Source organism: Myotis davidii, unplaced genomic scaffold (assembly GCF_000327345.1).
Source record: "Myotis davidii unplaced genomic scaffold, ASM32734v1 scaffold8, whole genome shotgun sequence".
In the NCBI taxonomy this organism is placed as follows: Eukaryota; Metazoa; Chordata; class Mammalia; order Chiroptera; family Vespertilionidae; genus Myotis; species Myotis davidii.
In genome coordinates this window covers 1,690,947-1,708,106 of record NW_006299520.1, presented here as the reverse complement: position 1 = coordinate 1,708,106, position 17,160 = coordinate 1,690,947, and the positions used below count along the sequence as shown (strand labels likewise).

Sequence of the window (17,160 nt, the reverse complement as noted above, 5' to 3'; positions counted from 1 at the left end):
TAAGGTCCCATCATTTGAAGAATGCTATAATGACTTCTATTACTTTACTAAGTAATACAAATTACAAAAGACCCAACTCCAGAGCTCTGTCAGAAAGAGCGTGAACCTCAAGATAATGCTGGGCACACCAAACTGCACATCTATTTTGGATGTTATTTTTCAGAAGTTAGGATTATCATATAGTTATTATAATTATTCCCAAACCCATATATTCACACTTTTTAGTCAGAAATGTTTCTGAAGTTGAAGATATTTTGGTAAAGCCACAACATTAAAAAGCAGCCTGGCTGGCATGGCTCAGTGGTCGAGCATCGACCTATGAACCAGGTTCAGTTCTGGTCAGGGCTTATGCCGGGGTTGTGGGCGTTCTGCTCAATCCCCACTACGGGGCATGCAGGAGGCAGCCAATCAATGATTCTCTCTCATCATTGATGTTTCTATCTCTCTCTTTCCCTATCCCTTCCTCTCTGAAATCAATTAAAACAATACATTTTTTAAAAATGTAATGTTTTTAAAGAAACATTCTAAACATTGGCTAAATGTTTTAATAACTTCAAACATAATGAAATATCTTTGACTGTTGAAAGTTGTGTTGGAAAATGGGGCATGGCGGGGCCTATCTTGCATAGTTGGAAGAAATGGCTTTTTCCCCCTCTATTTTTGGAATTGTCAACATAAACTGCTATCACTAAGCCAAGCTATTTATAAAATGTATATTTTTAGAGTTATTCTCCATTTCTAAATTTGGACTTCTAGTTTACTGAAGTAATCTTCCTTTGGTTATGGGGTGGAGAGGACCTTCATTTATGTGCCTTGTACTATTCAAAAATGGACATACTGTTACATAGCTTAGAATTTGCTAAAGACAAATTTGATTTAAGAAAGTAAAGTTGACATTGTATTTTTCAAATTTTCTGGCAATGGAATCATAACTTTTTCACCTAGCATTACTTTGAGATTCAATCATGTTGTATTTATAGTTCATTCATTTTTATTACTAACTAGCATTCCATTATAGGGATATACTACAATTATTTTATCCATTCACCTATTGACAGACATTTGGGTTGTTCTGAATTATGTGACTTTGTGTAGATATATGCTTTCACTTATCTTAGATACCCAAAGAACTTAATAACTTAGACACGTTCTAAATGTTCCTAGACTACTGACTATTTCTACTGCTTTTCTTATTTTCTAAATGATATGAACCAAAACATCCATTCTATAAAGGGTCAAAATACTATAACTAACAGTTATACTATCTTAAAGTGTCTTTTGACCATATGGGAAATAAGTGAAACAAGGGCAGTATGAAAAAGGTCAGTGGCTTATGGCTAGGTCCTGAGTCCATAAAAGTCGACTATGTAAAGCAGGCAAACGTGCTTTCCTTTATCAACCATCCTGGAAAGTTCCCTCCAGACCCAGCTGGAACCATTGGTTTTACTTACTAGTAGAGCAGATAGCTCTGACTAAATGCGTCCCAGATTAGCGAAAATTTACAAGCTCAATGGGAAAAGCCACCACATTTTTGTATTATTACAGAATAAAATGAGCTAAAAATACTTGCTTCGCTTAGAAAAAGTCAAATACTACTCCAGAAAAGCTATTTGACCTTTGAAATACAGAAGCATGATTAGATTTTGGCCAAATTTCCTATCAACTTGCTTACTTCTCCATTTTTGAGTCTGTCAAACTATTTTTTCTAACTACCTTGGGGAAAAGAGAAGCTTAGCAAACATATTTTTAGCTCAATATTCTAATTTTAGGCATTTGTTCAGGATAAAAATCCTCGTTCGAGTGGACGTAACTTTCAACATGACATGTTTCAGCTGAAATCAGTTTTTGTAGACAATCCAATTATGTCCCAGAGGCTTATTTTTAAACAGCCAGGCCAGATTTACCCATTACAAAATAATGTTCTTATTCATCCAAAATCTGTTTCGATATAACGTACTTTATTGCAATAAAATAGGCTTATTTTACATATATATATGCTTACTTTTTAATGCAGTATAATGGAAAAAGTTTATATGAAATACACTTTTGATCAAAAAATTCAGATTATATAAGTTCATTTCATACTTATCCACATTAAAATAATTATTTTTCTCTGGAGTCACTAGCAAAATGTCTCTACGCCTCTGAAACTAATTTTCAGTATTTTACTTCTAAAATTCTTAATTTTATATGTGTGTTCACATTCATCTTTACAACCCTTGGTTACAAATAAAGCTCAATCCCAAGAAAATCTGCAATTTTTCCTACTGGGAAAAGGTAGCTTACAGAAGAACTCTCAGTCAGCTCTGACTACATGCTCACTCTCCTACAAAATCTGAGTAGGTAAAGCATATACTAAGACACTTCTCCAAATTTCCATTTCACTTCTAAGATCTGCCTTTTAAAAGTATCTTCGTATGTGTGTTGGGGGGGGCGGGGGGTAGGGGGTGCATGTGTGTGTGTTTATGTGGGAAGTAGAAGTTAACTGTTTTGAATTCCAAAGTTATAGACTAAGAAGGAGGGAAAAGGTTGGCTTGTTTTCCTATCTAAATACCGAAGTTTCCCTTTCCCATTTTTGACAATTTCTTTAAAATAGCAACAGAAATTCATTATCTTTATTGAATCCTGTGAAATAAATTATACTCCCAGCAGGTGAAAATATTAACATAAGAATTAATGACTTGGGGAGGTGACTACCAAATAAACTTTCATTATATAAAGCCATTTTGCTGTTAGCAAATACTGAGCTATATAAGAATGTATCCATTTTGGGGTAACATATGTGTAAGTTATTACACATCAATTTATACCTCAAGCTGTTCAAAAAATTACTAAGGGCATCTAATCAACACTTTTTGCTGTAAACTAGAAGTGTCAAAAATGAGTTGAATATTTGTACCTTGAAATATAGTTTTCATAATCTGTATATATTAATTTTTTATAAATGGCCTTATAACATTGTATTTGTTTGCATGCCAAATTGTTCCCTGTTTGATGATGCTACCACCATCAGTAAATAAAGTGGTGTTTTTTTCCTTGATCCTTTCAAGTTCAGTACATATGAATCCCTAGGTTAGTTACTCTTAGTCATGCATGGCTCAAGTATAGATTTGATGAAAAGTATGTTCCATAGCCCTTCAGGGAGTTGGATATCTTGTTAGGCAACTTGGAATGCTTTCCCTTCTTATTTATATCTCTAAATTACCTTTCTTGGTAAATTTGGGTAAGTTGGTTCTGCAGTGTCTGCTGACAACAGAAATTTGGTTGTTAAAGGCAGCAAAAAGCTTTGACAGCTTTGAACAAGCGAAATGGCCTACATCATTTTATTAACCAATGTCACCTCAATAAGTTCAAGAAATAAGTCATTTTTTAAAAAATTTAATCACAAATTTGAAAAGATAATCTGCACCTTCATGTTCATTGCAGCATTATTCATAATAGCCAGGATATGGAAACAACGTGTGCCCATGAATAAAGATGTGGTATATGTATGTGTACAATAGAATACTATTCATTCATAAAAAAAGAATAGAATCTTCCCATTTATGACATCATGGATGGGTCTTGAAGACATTATGCTAAGTGAAATAAGTCAGAGAAAGCCAAATATTGTTAAATTCCACCTATAAGTAGAATCTAAAAAACAAAATGAACAACTAAGTTTACAGATTAAGGAAATAGATTGGTGCTTGCCAGAGTGGTGGGGCGGAGGGTGGGTTAAGTGTGTGAAAGGAGTCAAAATGTACAAAATTCCAGTACGTTTTTTATTTATTTTTTAATCCTCACCCAAGGATATTTTTCCATTGATTTTTTTTAGAGAGAGTGAAAGGGAGGGGGAGAGACAGAGAGAGAGAGAAATCAATTGATTGCCTCCCGCTTGCCCAACCAGGGCCAAGGATCGAGCCAGCAACTGAGGTATATGCACTTGACTGGAATTGATTCCTGGACCCTTCAGTCTGTGGGCCAGTGCTCTATCCACTGAGCCAAACATACTAGAGCCAAAATCCCAGTTTTAAAATAAGTTGAGGGGGTATAATGTACAGCATGGTGATTATCTTATCTAATAAAGAGGGAATATGCAAATTGACCGTCATGTCGTAATGGTCAAGATGGCTGCGCCCACAGTGGAGGCTGAGCCTTAAGGAGCAATCAGCAGGGACCTGAGGCTTTACACCACCACCCCCGGCGCCGGGCTGGGGTACCTCAGGCCGTGCCCGGCGCCAAGCTGGGGAACCTCAGGCCGCGCTCCCCGTCCAGCAGGGCTTGACAGGGGACCTCAGGGCATACCTCCTGCCCAGTAGGGCTTGACGGGGGACCTGAGGCTGCACCCCCGCACCTGTGGGGCTTGATGGAGGACCCCCACCTGTGGTGCCCCCTGCCCCGGCCTGGGCTGGGGGACCTCAGGACACGCATCCCGCCCCAGCGCCAGGCTGAGGGACCTGAGGCTGTGCCTCCCACCCGGCGGGGCTTGACGGGGGCCCTGAGGCTGTGCCTCCCGCCTGGCAGGGCTTGACAAGGGTGGGGCCGGCTGGGTCTGGGTCTTGCGCAATTTTGAGGCGCTGCGGGTGTGTGAGGACTTGACTCTGGGTCCCGCAGCGCACCCTAGACTCTGACAGGAGGAAGATTTTCATATACATTTTACTAATTTTCTTTCCTCTGTCACACTATTATAGAAAAAAGGGCAAATAGCAATATTAAAATATTTCCTCTAATTAATCCTCCCCCCCCCCCTTTTAATGTGCACGAATTTCGTGCTCCGGGCCACTAGTAATTAATAATACTGTATTACAAGTTTGAAAGTTGCTAAGAGTAAATGTTATAAATCTTCATTGTGTCCAACTGGTGTGGCTCAGTGGTTGAGCGTCGGCCTTTGAACCTGAAGGTTTTGGTTCAATTTCCTGTTCAGGGCACATGCGTGGGTTATAGACTCTACCCTCGGTGTGGGGCGTGAAGGAGGCAGCCAGTCAATGATTCTCTCATTGATGTTTCTATCTGTCTCTCTCCTTCTCTGAAATCAATAAAACTATATTTTAAAAGTGTTCATCATGCCCTGACCGGTTTGGCTTAGTGGATAGAGCCTCAGTGGATAGAGTGTCGTCCTTCAAATCAAAGGGTCCAGGGTTCGATTCTGGTCAAGGGCATGTACCTTGGTTATGGGCACATGCCCAGTAGGGGGTGTGCAGGAGGCAGCTGATTGATGTTTCTCTCTCATCAATGTTTCTAACTCTCTATCCCTCTCCCTTCCGCTCTGTAAGAAAATCAATAAAATATATTTTAAAAAAAAGTCTTCATCACAAGAAAAAAATATTGGTAACTATGTATGGGGATGGCTGGTAACTAGACTTATTGTGGTGATTATTTCACAGTGTAAGCAAATACTGTATCATTATGTTGCACACCTGAAACTAATATAATGTTATATGTCAATTACACCTCAATTTTTTAAAAATGAAAATAAAAAAGAACTGAAAGGGAGCCAGTACACTAGAATAGTGGTAGAAAGAAGGAACTGGAGTCCTGAGGGCGTAGGTCTGTCGCTCTGGTAGAGTGGGAGCCACATGCAGGAACTGGGCAGAAAGAAAAACCATGGTCCCAGTGAGTGGGATGAGTGCATGTAAGATTTCCCCAGCGGTGTGAGGGGTAGGATTTCTAAGCCAGTTCCAGGGCATGACCGAGGAATGAGGTTGAATGAATAATGGTGAAGGGGTCCGTATCATTGCAGTTTAGAGACCCGGAAATGTCCATGATAGGGGTCTAGGCTTTGTGCACGATGTTGACAGGTCGAGGTGATGGATGCAGTTGCAGTGAAGTGAACCAGTCATGACTAAAAATTTTAGAGTAGGCTTCATTTAAATAGCAAGGTGGAGATGATGATCACTGAAATCCCGAAGGTCAAGGAGCCATCATGTTGAGTGAATGGGTCATCTACCTAATGATGGAATAACAAGATAGAGTGTTATGTCTCGTATCTACCAGATCATTGAAATGGTAATGAGGGTGGTTGGTATTTTAACATATTTGACACAGCTACAATGTAGTATGAAAATGCCTTCTATTGATGAAAAGTCGATATACTAAATACTACTGTCTGTTGCCTATGTTTGTAATTAAAGGAAATGCTAAGTTTCACTGAGAAGTTAGTGAAAATGTGTAATTTTCTTTCCTCCATCCAAGGTCATAGGCCTTTTTTATTCTGTCATGATTCTGTGGTTAAGAAAACCCATTTTGAGGGATACTATGTCACAAAAGGCATAAACCTGAATTTAAAAGGTGGTTTTTGCATGAGGAAGAATTCATAGTTTAGAAGTGATGGTGCAGAGCTCAGAATATCTCCGCCACCTCAGGACCCAGTGACGATGGAGGCGTGCAGGGCTGGAAATGGTGGGCAGGGGCCTCTGTGTGCAGGCTCGGCTCTGAGCTCAAGAAGGCTGCCAGGGGAGCAGGTCCTTTGTGATAAAAAGCCATACTTCAAGCCCAAACAAAAAAGTTGAAGGGAGAGAAAGCTAATTCTCTAGCAGAGAGAATGTTTATGAGTTTGGGAGGCACAGTGGAGACTCTTAAGGAAGGGAGCAGTGAGCCGACAAACAGTGAGAAAAAGGACAGAGCGGCAGTAAATAGCCCCGAGGTCCTGGCGGAGGCGGGCGGTGGAGGCCTGTTGAGGCAGGCCTGGAGCCAGCAGGGTGGTGGCGACCCATAGCTTGGGCTCAGGTTTCCAGGTTGTTTGGTGCCCCTGGTTAAGATAGAAAAACCCGAAGTCACAGTGAGACACGTAGCCCCAGCTGGTTTGGCTCAGTGATTACCGGGTTTGATTCCAGTCCAGGGTTGCAGGCTTGATCCCTGGCCAGTGTAGAAGGCAACCAATCAGTATGTCTCTCTCACATCATGTTTCTCTCTCTGGCTCTACCCCTCCCTCCACTCTCTAAAAACCAATGGAAAAATATCCTCAGGTGAGGATTAACAAAAAAATAAAAAAGAGAGACACCTGATACAAAGTGCAAAACAGTATAGGAGGCGTGGAGAGGGTGTCTTACAATAAATTACCAAATGTTCTTCTGACTTTATTTTTATTACTGATGCCAAACACAAAACCATAATGGTTGATGAGTAAAAATGCATGTTAAGAAGAATTATCTTTTAAAAGACCAGATTTGCCATCCTACCCCAAGGAAGGATTTTGGAGTGTCTGCCAAAGTAAGGGAAATAACAGTGAAATTTGGTAATAAAGTACATATGTCTTGGGGTTAATAAGACTAGAAAAACTTTCAAATTATATGATTTAATTTTTAATCACCTGTAATGGATAGAAGAACTTGGTCTTTCTGACTGGGAAACTTACTCACTTTAAAATAGATGTTAATACTTTAATACATGGTTACCCGAATGTGCATTGTATATATTTCTTTAACCTAACAATAAATTTGTTCATCTGTAGACTGGTTCTGTTTGTGTTTGTTTTTTCTAGGAATTAGCTCTCCGGAGCCAGTTACCAACACTGGAGCCGGATGGTGGGACTCAGAATCCAGTGTCTTCTCCTGGGATGTCTCAGGAATTGAGAACAATGACGACCAATAGCTCAGATCCCTTTCTGAACAGGTTGGTGAGAGTTGCTACTGGCCAATATCTGAAAAAGATCATAGCTTTGAGATTATTCTTCATAGTACTTGTAATAAGCTGTTTGAACATCTGTGTGGTCCAAAAATCATAGTTGTAAAGGAATCTTTCCATAAATGGCAGGTACAATAAAACGAGGATTAAAAGCCGGCTCCTGGGAGAGGAAGTGAGCTGTTCAGACTTGTAGAGGGGATACTTAATTCACAGTCACGTGTTGCTCCTGCCTATACTGTTGACTAACAGTTACTTAAAATTACAGAATCGGGGAGAAACATGTGAATGCCTTTCTATGAAAGCAAATGAACTGCATCTTAAACCTGCTTAGGGCTGTAGGCTGCACTGTAAGGTAGATTGGAAGGAATTTTCCACATGAGTGTTCACCCTGAGTGCTTCACACAGCAGCACTGCAAGGCCTTGTGCTCATAAAGGAGATAAAATATAAATTGTGCCTTTTAAAAAAAAAGCATTAAGCCCTAACTGGTTTGGCTCAGTGGATAGAGCGTTGGCCTGCTGACTGAAAGGTCCCAGGTTTGATTCCGGTCAAGTGCATGTGCCTTGGTTGCGGGCACATCCCCAGTAGGGAGTGTGCAGGAGGCAGCTGATCAATGTTTGTAACTCTCTATCTCTCTCCCTTCCTCTCTGTAAAAAATCAATAAAAATACATATTTTTTAAATGCATTAATATTTAAGACGGCATTTGAAATGCAGTCGAAGGAGTGGGTTACCACCAGCCTGTGATCAGGAAGACTGCAATGTTATGTATAGTGCTGAGTCGAAAACTGCAAGCTGCAACAGGTCGTATTTGTTGCCTGGAAAACCATTTTAAGTTAAGATTGGACTACAGTTCATTCTTCTAAGTTATATTTTAGAGTTTCAGTTTTTAAGATTAAGGAACAAATGCTTTCTGGTCTTTGTGCTTTTGATTTTTTTTTTTTAACCAATTTTAAACAACACAGTTTTAAGTGACTTACAGGTCCCTTAGTTTAAGAAAACTATTATGCTACTCATTCAGTTCTCACCAACTGAGTTGAAAACATCATGATCTTAAGAAAAACAAACTTTGCTCTTTTGACACATATAGTCTATTTTATTTTATTTTGGGGAAGGTTATTAAGTAAATTTAATTTCAGGGAAGGTGGGGTGGAATACAAAGCATGGGTAGAAAGACTATGCTAAATATAGAACAGGCCTACATGAAATATATAGGAATTTAATGTGCTAGTTACATAACAAAACATTCACCTCATTCAGCAGTATTTTAACCTCACATTGACACATACAGTTTAAAGTTCTGCAAAAAATTGAGTGTATTTATACAAGACTATAATTCTGAACTTTAAATAAAGTTAGTTAAGGTCATAGCCACAGAATTTTTCTCCCCCACAGGGAAATTTCAGATCAATATAATTCCAGTACCCATCTACTGATGGCCAGTATTGATCCAGGGATAAAATTAGGCTATTTAGAAAAATGGACAGAATGTATATCTTTCTTAGTCACTGGTGAAGATTCTTTTTTTTTTCTTTTTTTTAATATATTTTATTGATTTTTTTACAGAGAGGAAGGGAGAGAGATAGCTAGAAATATCGATGAGAGAGAAACATCGACCAGCTGCCTCCTGCACATCTCCCACTGGGGATGTGCCCGCAACCCAGGTACATGCCCTTGACCAGAATCGAACCTGGGACCCTTCAGTCCGCAGGCCGATGCTCTATCCACTGAGCCAAACCGGTTTTGGCAAGATTCTTTCTTAAAACCTCTGGAAGCTAGGCTGCGATTGGAGATTGTAATTTCTGGTACAGATCTCAGAGTGACAGATCGTCAGTGATATTAGTCCAAAGGCAAAATGCTGTGTCCACTCTTTATAGTGCCTCTACCCCCATTTCTAAAACATGCATCTGACTATACCATTTCTCTTTTCAAAAACGTATGGTGGTTTCCCCATTGCCTGTTACTCAGTTCATACAGATTTCTTAAGCTCTAAACATTTCCCTAACTTGCCATGGAGTTGACTCTTAGTGGTGGTGCAACATCCCCTTATCTCCCTTTTCCCCTGAGAGCCTTCAGGGCCATCTCTGGTGTCCTGTCCATGAACCCTGCCCACTGTACTTTTTCAGCTCCCTCTTCTTTGCTCTAAAAGACACTATGCTCACATAGCCTTTTGTGTGATGCATTCCTGTCTTTATTTGTTCATCCCGCCCCCTGAAGTGTGAGCCTCAGAAAGCACCCGGTATTGGTGTTACTGCTTTTAACCTCCTCTGCATCTGAGCCTGGTCTAATGCCTGTCATAGTAGCAGATGCTCATGTATGTTTATGGAATGGCGATGGGGTTCTGCAGGGAGCAGGCACCTCCTTGTCAGGGAACTGGCTCTGTAACTCTGTCCTCAGAAATGTCGTGTGCTTTCCTGTGGCTTGATGAGAGCTGCACAACTGTGTCAGTCCAGCTGTTCTGTAGCAGAGTCCGGAGAGTCTGGTGTGTGCCCATGCTTAACAGCGGGAACAGTGACAACTAGGACCAGGCCTTTTCCTGGATCAGGGAGGGCTAAATAAAAGCAAACCACATCCTAAGGCAGTGGTTCTCAACCTGTGGGTCGCGACCCCTTTGGGGGTCGAACGACCCTTTCACAGGGGTCTCCTAAGACCATCGGAAAACACATATATAAGTACATATTGTTTTTGTGATTAATCACTATACTTTAATTATGTTCAATTTGTAACAATGAAAATATACCCTGCATATCAGATATTTACCTTATGATTCATAACAGTAGCAAAATTACAGTTATGAAGTAGCAACGAAAATAATTTTATGGTTGGGGGGTCACCACAATATGAGGAACTGTATTACAGGGTCGCGGCATTAGGAAGGTTGAGAACCACTGTCCTAAGGCCTCCTGTGCAACTGCATTGTATACAAATGGTCTCGGAGGCAAAATTGTGTTTTCTTGAATCTGTGTGAGGCTTTTGAATCTTGCCGAAATCTGGCAGAAGTGTTAGAGCAAACCAGTGGTCGCAATATACAGAGTGGGGGAAGAAATTTGGGGAGAACCGAGCTTTCAACCTTGAGGAACTATTAAAGCTCCTTTATAAAGCTTAGTTTTTGTTTTTGTTCGTTGGTTTGTTTGTTTTTGTTAATCCTCACCTGAGGATATTTTTCCATTGATTTTTAGAAAGAGTGGAAGAGAGAGGGAAAGACAGAGAGAAATATTGATGTGAGAGAAACACATCAATTGGTTGCCTCCTGCATGAGCCCTGACCAGGGCCCAGGCTGGGGAGGAGCCTGCAACTGAGGTACATGCCCTTGACCAGAATCGAACCTGGGACCCTTTGGTCCACGGGCCGATGCTCTATCCACTGAGCCAGATCAGCTAGGACTGTTTTTGTTTTTTAACATTTGTGTAAACTAAATAGCTGCTTACATGTCCAAGCTGTGAGGTAAGTTAAAGTTTACATCATGGTCATAGACCCTTGAACAGTTGCCTTTATTTCACACTTTGCTATAAAATTTCCTAGAATTGATAGAGCCCCACATTTTACCGTCAGTGCCAGCTGCTGTCCGCAGTGCCACTAGCTTCTGAGGCATTTGTGTTTTCCTCCCTAAACAGAAGCAAGAAGATCAAGCTATGGGAGTGCTTATCGAATCGGTAGTGACTGATCTGTTCTGGCCTAATCCAAAAAGGAGTTTGGTTTTTTATTTTTGCATTGATTTTTTTCCCCCTTGGCTTAAATTCTCTGGCTTAAACATGTCTCACCGCCTACCTAGAGTCTGAGTTGCCACCTACACGTGTGCTACCACCACTTAGGGAACGGAGACCTTGAAATAAGTATGTGGATCCCTGAATTCAAAATGGGATTACAGAGAGAAGACCTAGACAGAAAATTCTATCAGCTGGGAACTGAATAGATCTTTTTTATTCCCTATAACCATCAGGCCCAGACATTTAAGAGAAATCTTGGCCCCTTAGAGCTGCAGCTTCGATTAGGGTGACCTTTTCTATTTCCCTGCACAGACCAAGGGCTGTATAAGGGCCCTGAAGGAGGGAGCTGGTTTCAGATGTTGCAGAACAGGAATTTTCACTAATCCTCTTTGAGAATCCTGTTAGTGCTCAGCGGGCGTTTATTTTTACTTTGAAATCATATTTTATTGATGGTCTTTAACTCTCTTTGTAGTGGCACCTATCACTCTCGAGATGAGAGTACAGACAGTGGACTGAGCATGAGCAGCTACAGTGTCCCTCGAACCCCAGATGACTTCCTGAACAGTGTTGATGAAATGGATACAGGTTGGTATTCCTTATCCCTCTGAGGAATTGACTGTCAGGCAAGTACCATCATTTTATCACCAGGACTAATAAGCTGTGAGCAACAATTATTCAAAAGAAAGCCATTAACATTCTATCAACTTCAGTTCAAATTGTGCCTTTTTTTATGGCTGTTTGTAATTTAAGTCTTTTATCAGTTTTTAAATGTGATGGAATCTTAGCTCTATTTGAACAAAACTGAGGGCATGACTTATTTTATTTATTTTTTAATCCTTATCCGAGGATATTTTTCCATTGATTTTAGAGAGAGGAAAAGACAGAGAGAAACATCGATGTGAAAGAAACACATCGATTGGTTGCCTCCTGCACAAGCCCTGACCAGGGTTCAGGCTGTGAGGAACCTGCAACTGAGGTAGGAACCCTTGACCCGAATCAAAACCGAGACCGTTCGGTCCACAGGCCGACACTGTCCACTGAGCCAAACCTGCTAGGGCAAAGACATGACTTATTTAGCATTTAAAATAGTGAATTAGTTGGCAGGGGAATTGAGGACATTATTAGAATTCTCTATTAATAGAGATTTGTAGTTGTAATTTTGGAGAGAGATTTCTATCTGTGATTCAGTGTCTGCCTCCCTCTTTTCTCTGAGGGCTTTTGGTCCAACTTAGGTGTTATGGGGAAGGCTTGGTGATGGGCTTCACCTACTTTATTGTTAGAACAGTCACAGGAGTCTTGCAGGTGCTGAGAAATACCTGCCTCTCAGAGTCATTGAGGATGCCTTTCTCGTGTGGCTCAGCTGATTGCCCTGGACTTGGCAACTGGCAGCGGGCAGGACCCTGCAGCCATCCTCCAGCTAGCGGGTTCTGAGCTGACAGTGTTTGGCAAGTCTTTTGTAAAAGCCTGTGCTCATCCAGCTCACAGCTGTAATGCTTCCTAGAAATCCCCTGTCCCCCTTGTCTCGGCTTATCTAAATCTCCAGTCATCCTTAAGAGTCACTTCAGACTCATCTCATTCAAACACATTTCCTTACTCCTCTTCCCCATTTGTCTTTTCTCCAAATCACTACAGTGGGTCCTTGACTTGCAAGTTTAATTCCTTCGGAGACCAAGCTCGTTAAGGAGCTCATTAACTCAAATTACTCTATCAACTCAATGCAAAAAATCGAGACAGCTGGTATCTCAAAAAACTCATTAGTCGGGACACTTGTAAGTCAAGGCCCCACTGTATAGCACTTAATGGTTTATATTAATTTTTCTGAAAATTGGAGCTCTAAGGAATGTTAACTTTGTCATGTGCCCCCCCCAAAAGGGTTTTGTGGCCAGGCAAATTTGGGAAACCCAGAAGCAAAGCAAGGAGGATTTATGTACTCATGGACTTCTTGGGAGACTTGCTTTGCTATATTATGAAATGTGAATCTCCAAGAATGGAATAGAGTTTTCAGCCAGTCCTTTTATTTTAGTGTTTCCCAAAGTGTATTTAGCGAAAGATGGGACTATACCACTCATTTTCCTATTTCATCTTATGCTGGTGTGCATATCTGGAAGAGAATCAGGTGGTGACGCTCTTGTGTGGTGTGCTTGCTCCCTCTCCCTTGCTGTATATAATTTTTCAGGGGATTTTTACTTTTATTATAGCCGTCCCCCTCCTTTAGTGCTCAGCACATAGTGTTTAGCGAGCAGTCAAATTGTTGGTTAAATATGCTGACAAATGTTGAAGCAGAAGTAATCTTGGCATTGTTATTTATGAGTTGTTTGGTCTAAAATGAGCTGTGCATCATTTCAGGTCAGTCAGGAGTTGCTTTTCTTTATGCATTTCTGTGTGCTCTCACATGATACAGCTCCGTTCTTATCTTTTCCACAAGAACCTTATTCTGTCTCTTTCTCTGCTCCAACTAGGTGATACTATCAACCAAAGCACTCTGCCCTCCCAGCAGAATCGTTTTCCAGACTACCTTGAAGCCATTCCTGGGACAAATGTGGACCTTGGAACACTGGAGGGAGATGGAATGAACATAGAAGGAGAGGAATTGATGCCAAGTCTGCAGGAAGCTCTGAGTTCTGACATCCTTAATGACATGGAGTCCGTTTTGGCTGCCACCAAGCTAGATAAAGAAAGCTTCCTTACATGGTTATAGAGCCCTCAGGTAGACTGAATTCTAAATCTGTGAAGGATCTAAGGAGATAAGACACACATACCAGAAATTTCCAAATAAGCCAGTTGCAATCTCCTGGCTAATACAGAAAAAGATGAACAAACGTCCAGCAGGATTCTTTCATCCACTGTTTGCTCTTCCTTGTCCATTGCTGCTGTTACTATATTGCTGACCTCTTTCATAGTTGGCCCTAAAGAATCAAAAAAAACCCACAAAACTTTTTGTTTCTTTTGCTATTATAACTACTGTTTGTTTGGGGGCTGGGGGAATTGAGCCTGTTTTGATGATGGATGCCATTCCTTTTGCCCAGTTAGATGTTCACCAGTTATTTTAACTAAATAGACCTGGAAGTCAGATGCTTCATGTCACCACATTTAGTTTGTTTAAGCAATTATTTCTTCAGCTGCTTTTGGCCAGTGGAAAAACATGACTTACTGGTCTGATAAACCAAATATGTTGTGTCTGATATTAAGTACTTAATGATGATTTGGCGAGATAGCTGAAACCAAGGCTGAAGACTGTTTTACTTTCAGTGGGTTTTGTTTTGTTTTGTTTTTTCCTCCTAGTGCTATATCATTAGTCACATAGTGACTTTGATTTTATTTTAGGAGCTTATAAGGCATGAGACAATTTCCATAGAAATATATTAATTATTGCCACATACTCTAGTATAGGTTTTGATGGGTTTTTATTGTGGGTTTGTTTTGTTTTGGTTGATTGGGTTTTTGTTTTTTTTTTCTGGAACCGAGGCAAATGACCATAGTAGTGAATCTGTTTATAGTTGTAGCTGAGATGGTTATTATAGTTTCTTTGGTAAAATCTACATTTCCTGGTTTTTTACATTTTTATTTAAATCTTGATTATCTGCTCTCTCCATATATATATATATATATATATATACACACACACACACACACACACACACACACACCCTGACACACTTATAATTTCATATGATAGTGTGATAGCAGAATGTATATATTTTTTTTAGGTTTCCCTTTCCAATTTATTTTAAAATGGTAGTTTTGAATATATGCATTTAGAATACATGACTAATGGTTTATATTTCACAGGTAGTTTAAATCTGGCTGGGGCAGTCTACAGATGTTTGAGGAAGTTTCATGTTCTAGAAAGGCTGTTGTTGTGGATAATGCCGTAAGGATGATGCCCTCTGGGCACACAGTGAATATCATCTGATGAATTTGAAAGAAGCAAACAGGAAATGGCTCTATTTTCCCCTTGTTACTCCCTTGAACTAATTTTAAGTCTTGATGGGCAATCACTGAGTAGGTTCATAATGTACATGACAGAAGTAAGTTTTATGTGGTCATGCACCTGCCTGTAGTTTTGGAAGTTTTACCTTCACCTTAGTTTTGGAAGTAAATTCTAGTTATTTTAGTTGTCATTTGTTAATGATCATTAACTACATTATTGCCTACAAGACTATTCATATAAGACTTGCTCTTCTATATACTGAGAATTGACCCTGGACAGTATAATGCTGTACGGTCATGTGTTAGCTGGTAAAGTGGTCAGATTAATAAATGTATATTGGTAGTTGACTTTAGCAAAGAAATAGTGATAATCATGAGTATACTTTTATTTTTACAGGAAGAGATATTACTAGAGTATGTGTCTACAGGAGTAATAATGGTTTCCAAAGAGTATTTTTTAAAGGAAAAAAATGAGCATGAATCCACTCTTCAGTATAAGCTATGAAGGAATAGTTGGGTGTGAATTACAGTGGCACCAGCTAGCACCTCTGTGATTAAGGGTCTTTCAGTGTTCCTAGAGTAAGCCCTTATTTTCAAGGGTTTATAACAGGCATAAAATCTCTTTTCCTGGCTAAACCTGTTCTGAAAAGCCTCAGCTTGGGAAGATAGATTTTTTTTTCTAATTAACAAAATCTAAGTATTTTGACCCTTCAATTTAGAGAAGTACAAAAGTTGGAAGTAAAGTTTCATATTAAGTATTTTTAGTGCTCAAAAACAATGCAATCTCTGTGTTGTATATAAGGATTAATAGGTCAATCACTCATAATAAATGACTCTAAGGCTTTTTATTAAGAAAACACCAGAGAGATTAAATCTTGAAATAAGTCTGGGGGAAAGTGGCCACTGTGCAGATACATTAATTTTTTTTTTTAGAGCAATAATGAAATTCTACTTAGAATGCATAATTAAGTATATGGATGATATAGCATGTTGGGTTTTTAATGTGTAGAAAATAAAGCTATTTGGAAGGAGTGCCTACAGTTTGCCAGTAAGCGGCAAGTCAAGATTGTATCTTATATATCAGCAGAGTAGCTCTAGGTAAGGGAGGGGCGGGGAGGGGGTTGTGAAGACTTAGTGGGACTTTGATAGAGAACTTTATAACCTTTTTCTTCAGTAAGGACTTTATCTTGCATCTTGCTGTCACTGAAGGCAGCTGTTCCTAAAATTTCAATCACTTAAGTACACCCACAAAATGAGACTATGGAGTTCTTCATTTCCCCTCGACTTTCATTTGCCCGGTGATACCTCAATGTCATGGCAGCACTGTGGTCCGAGACAGGCACAGCGCTCTGACCTTGTCAGACCCTCTGTACTGACCTGAGTCCTTTCTCTTTCACAGCCTCAGGACGGTCTTTCTTGTTTTATGTCCTTGTTCCTAACGTAAAAGTGTTTAACTGCTTCTTGGTTGTTAATGGGTAGCATTGGGATAAGATTTTTAACTGGGTATTCTTGAAATGCTTTTACAATAAACCAGTTTTTATAATCTTTAAATTTTATCAGCTTTTTACATTTGTGTTCTTTTCAATTAGGGCTAAGATCTACTTATGGTTGATGGAGCACATTGATTTAGAGTTTCAGATTTTCCAAAGCACTATTTTCTATAATAACTATTTTCTAAATATAGTGCCTTTGGGGGGGGGGGTCTGGAAGGACATAAGAAAGAAATCTTGTCTAATTATCATATTACACCTATAAACAAATAATGTTGCTGTTTTAAGTATTCATATTAAATAGATTCATTCTGTATGGAACCTTGGCAAAAACACTGAAAATAACAATAATTAATTGTATAATTCATAATTCATACCAATCAGTGTTGAAACTTAAACCGTGCAAAGTGGGAGCCAATATTCAGTGATTA

At 39.7% G+C, this 17,160-nt stretch overlaps 1 protein-coding gene across 7 annotated transcripts in view; it reads left to right on the top strand.

Moving 5' to 3' along the window:
* YAP1 (Yes associated protein 1) overlaps positions 1-16,795 on the top strand; it is a 114,459-nt gene extending 97,664 nt beyond the window's left edge. For all 7 annotated transcript variants that reach the window (XM_006775245.2, XM_015571444.1, XM_006775244.2 and 4 more), the window contains 3 exons: positions 7,463-7,593; positions 11,782-11,894; positions 13,769-16,795. In XM_006775245.2, the coding sequence (XP_006775308.1) occupies positions 7,463-7,593; positions 11,782-11,894; positions 13,769-14,007 (483 nt within the window). In that variant the 3' untranslated portion in view covers positions 14,008-16,795. The remainder of the gene's footprint in view (positions 1-7,462; positions 7,594-11,781; positions 11,895-13,768) is intronic.
* Positions 16,796-17,160: the final 365 nt, after the last annotated feature.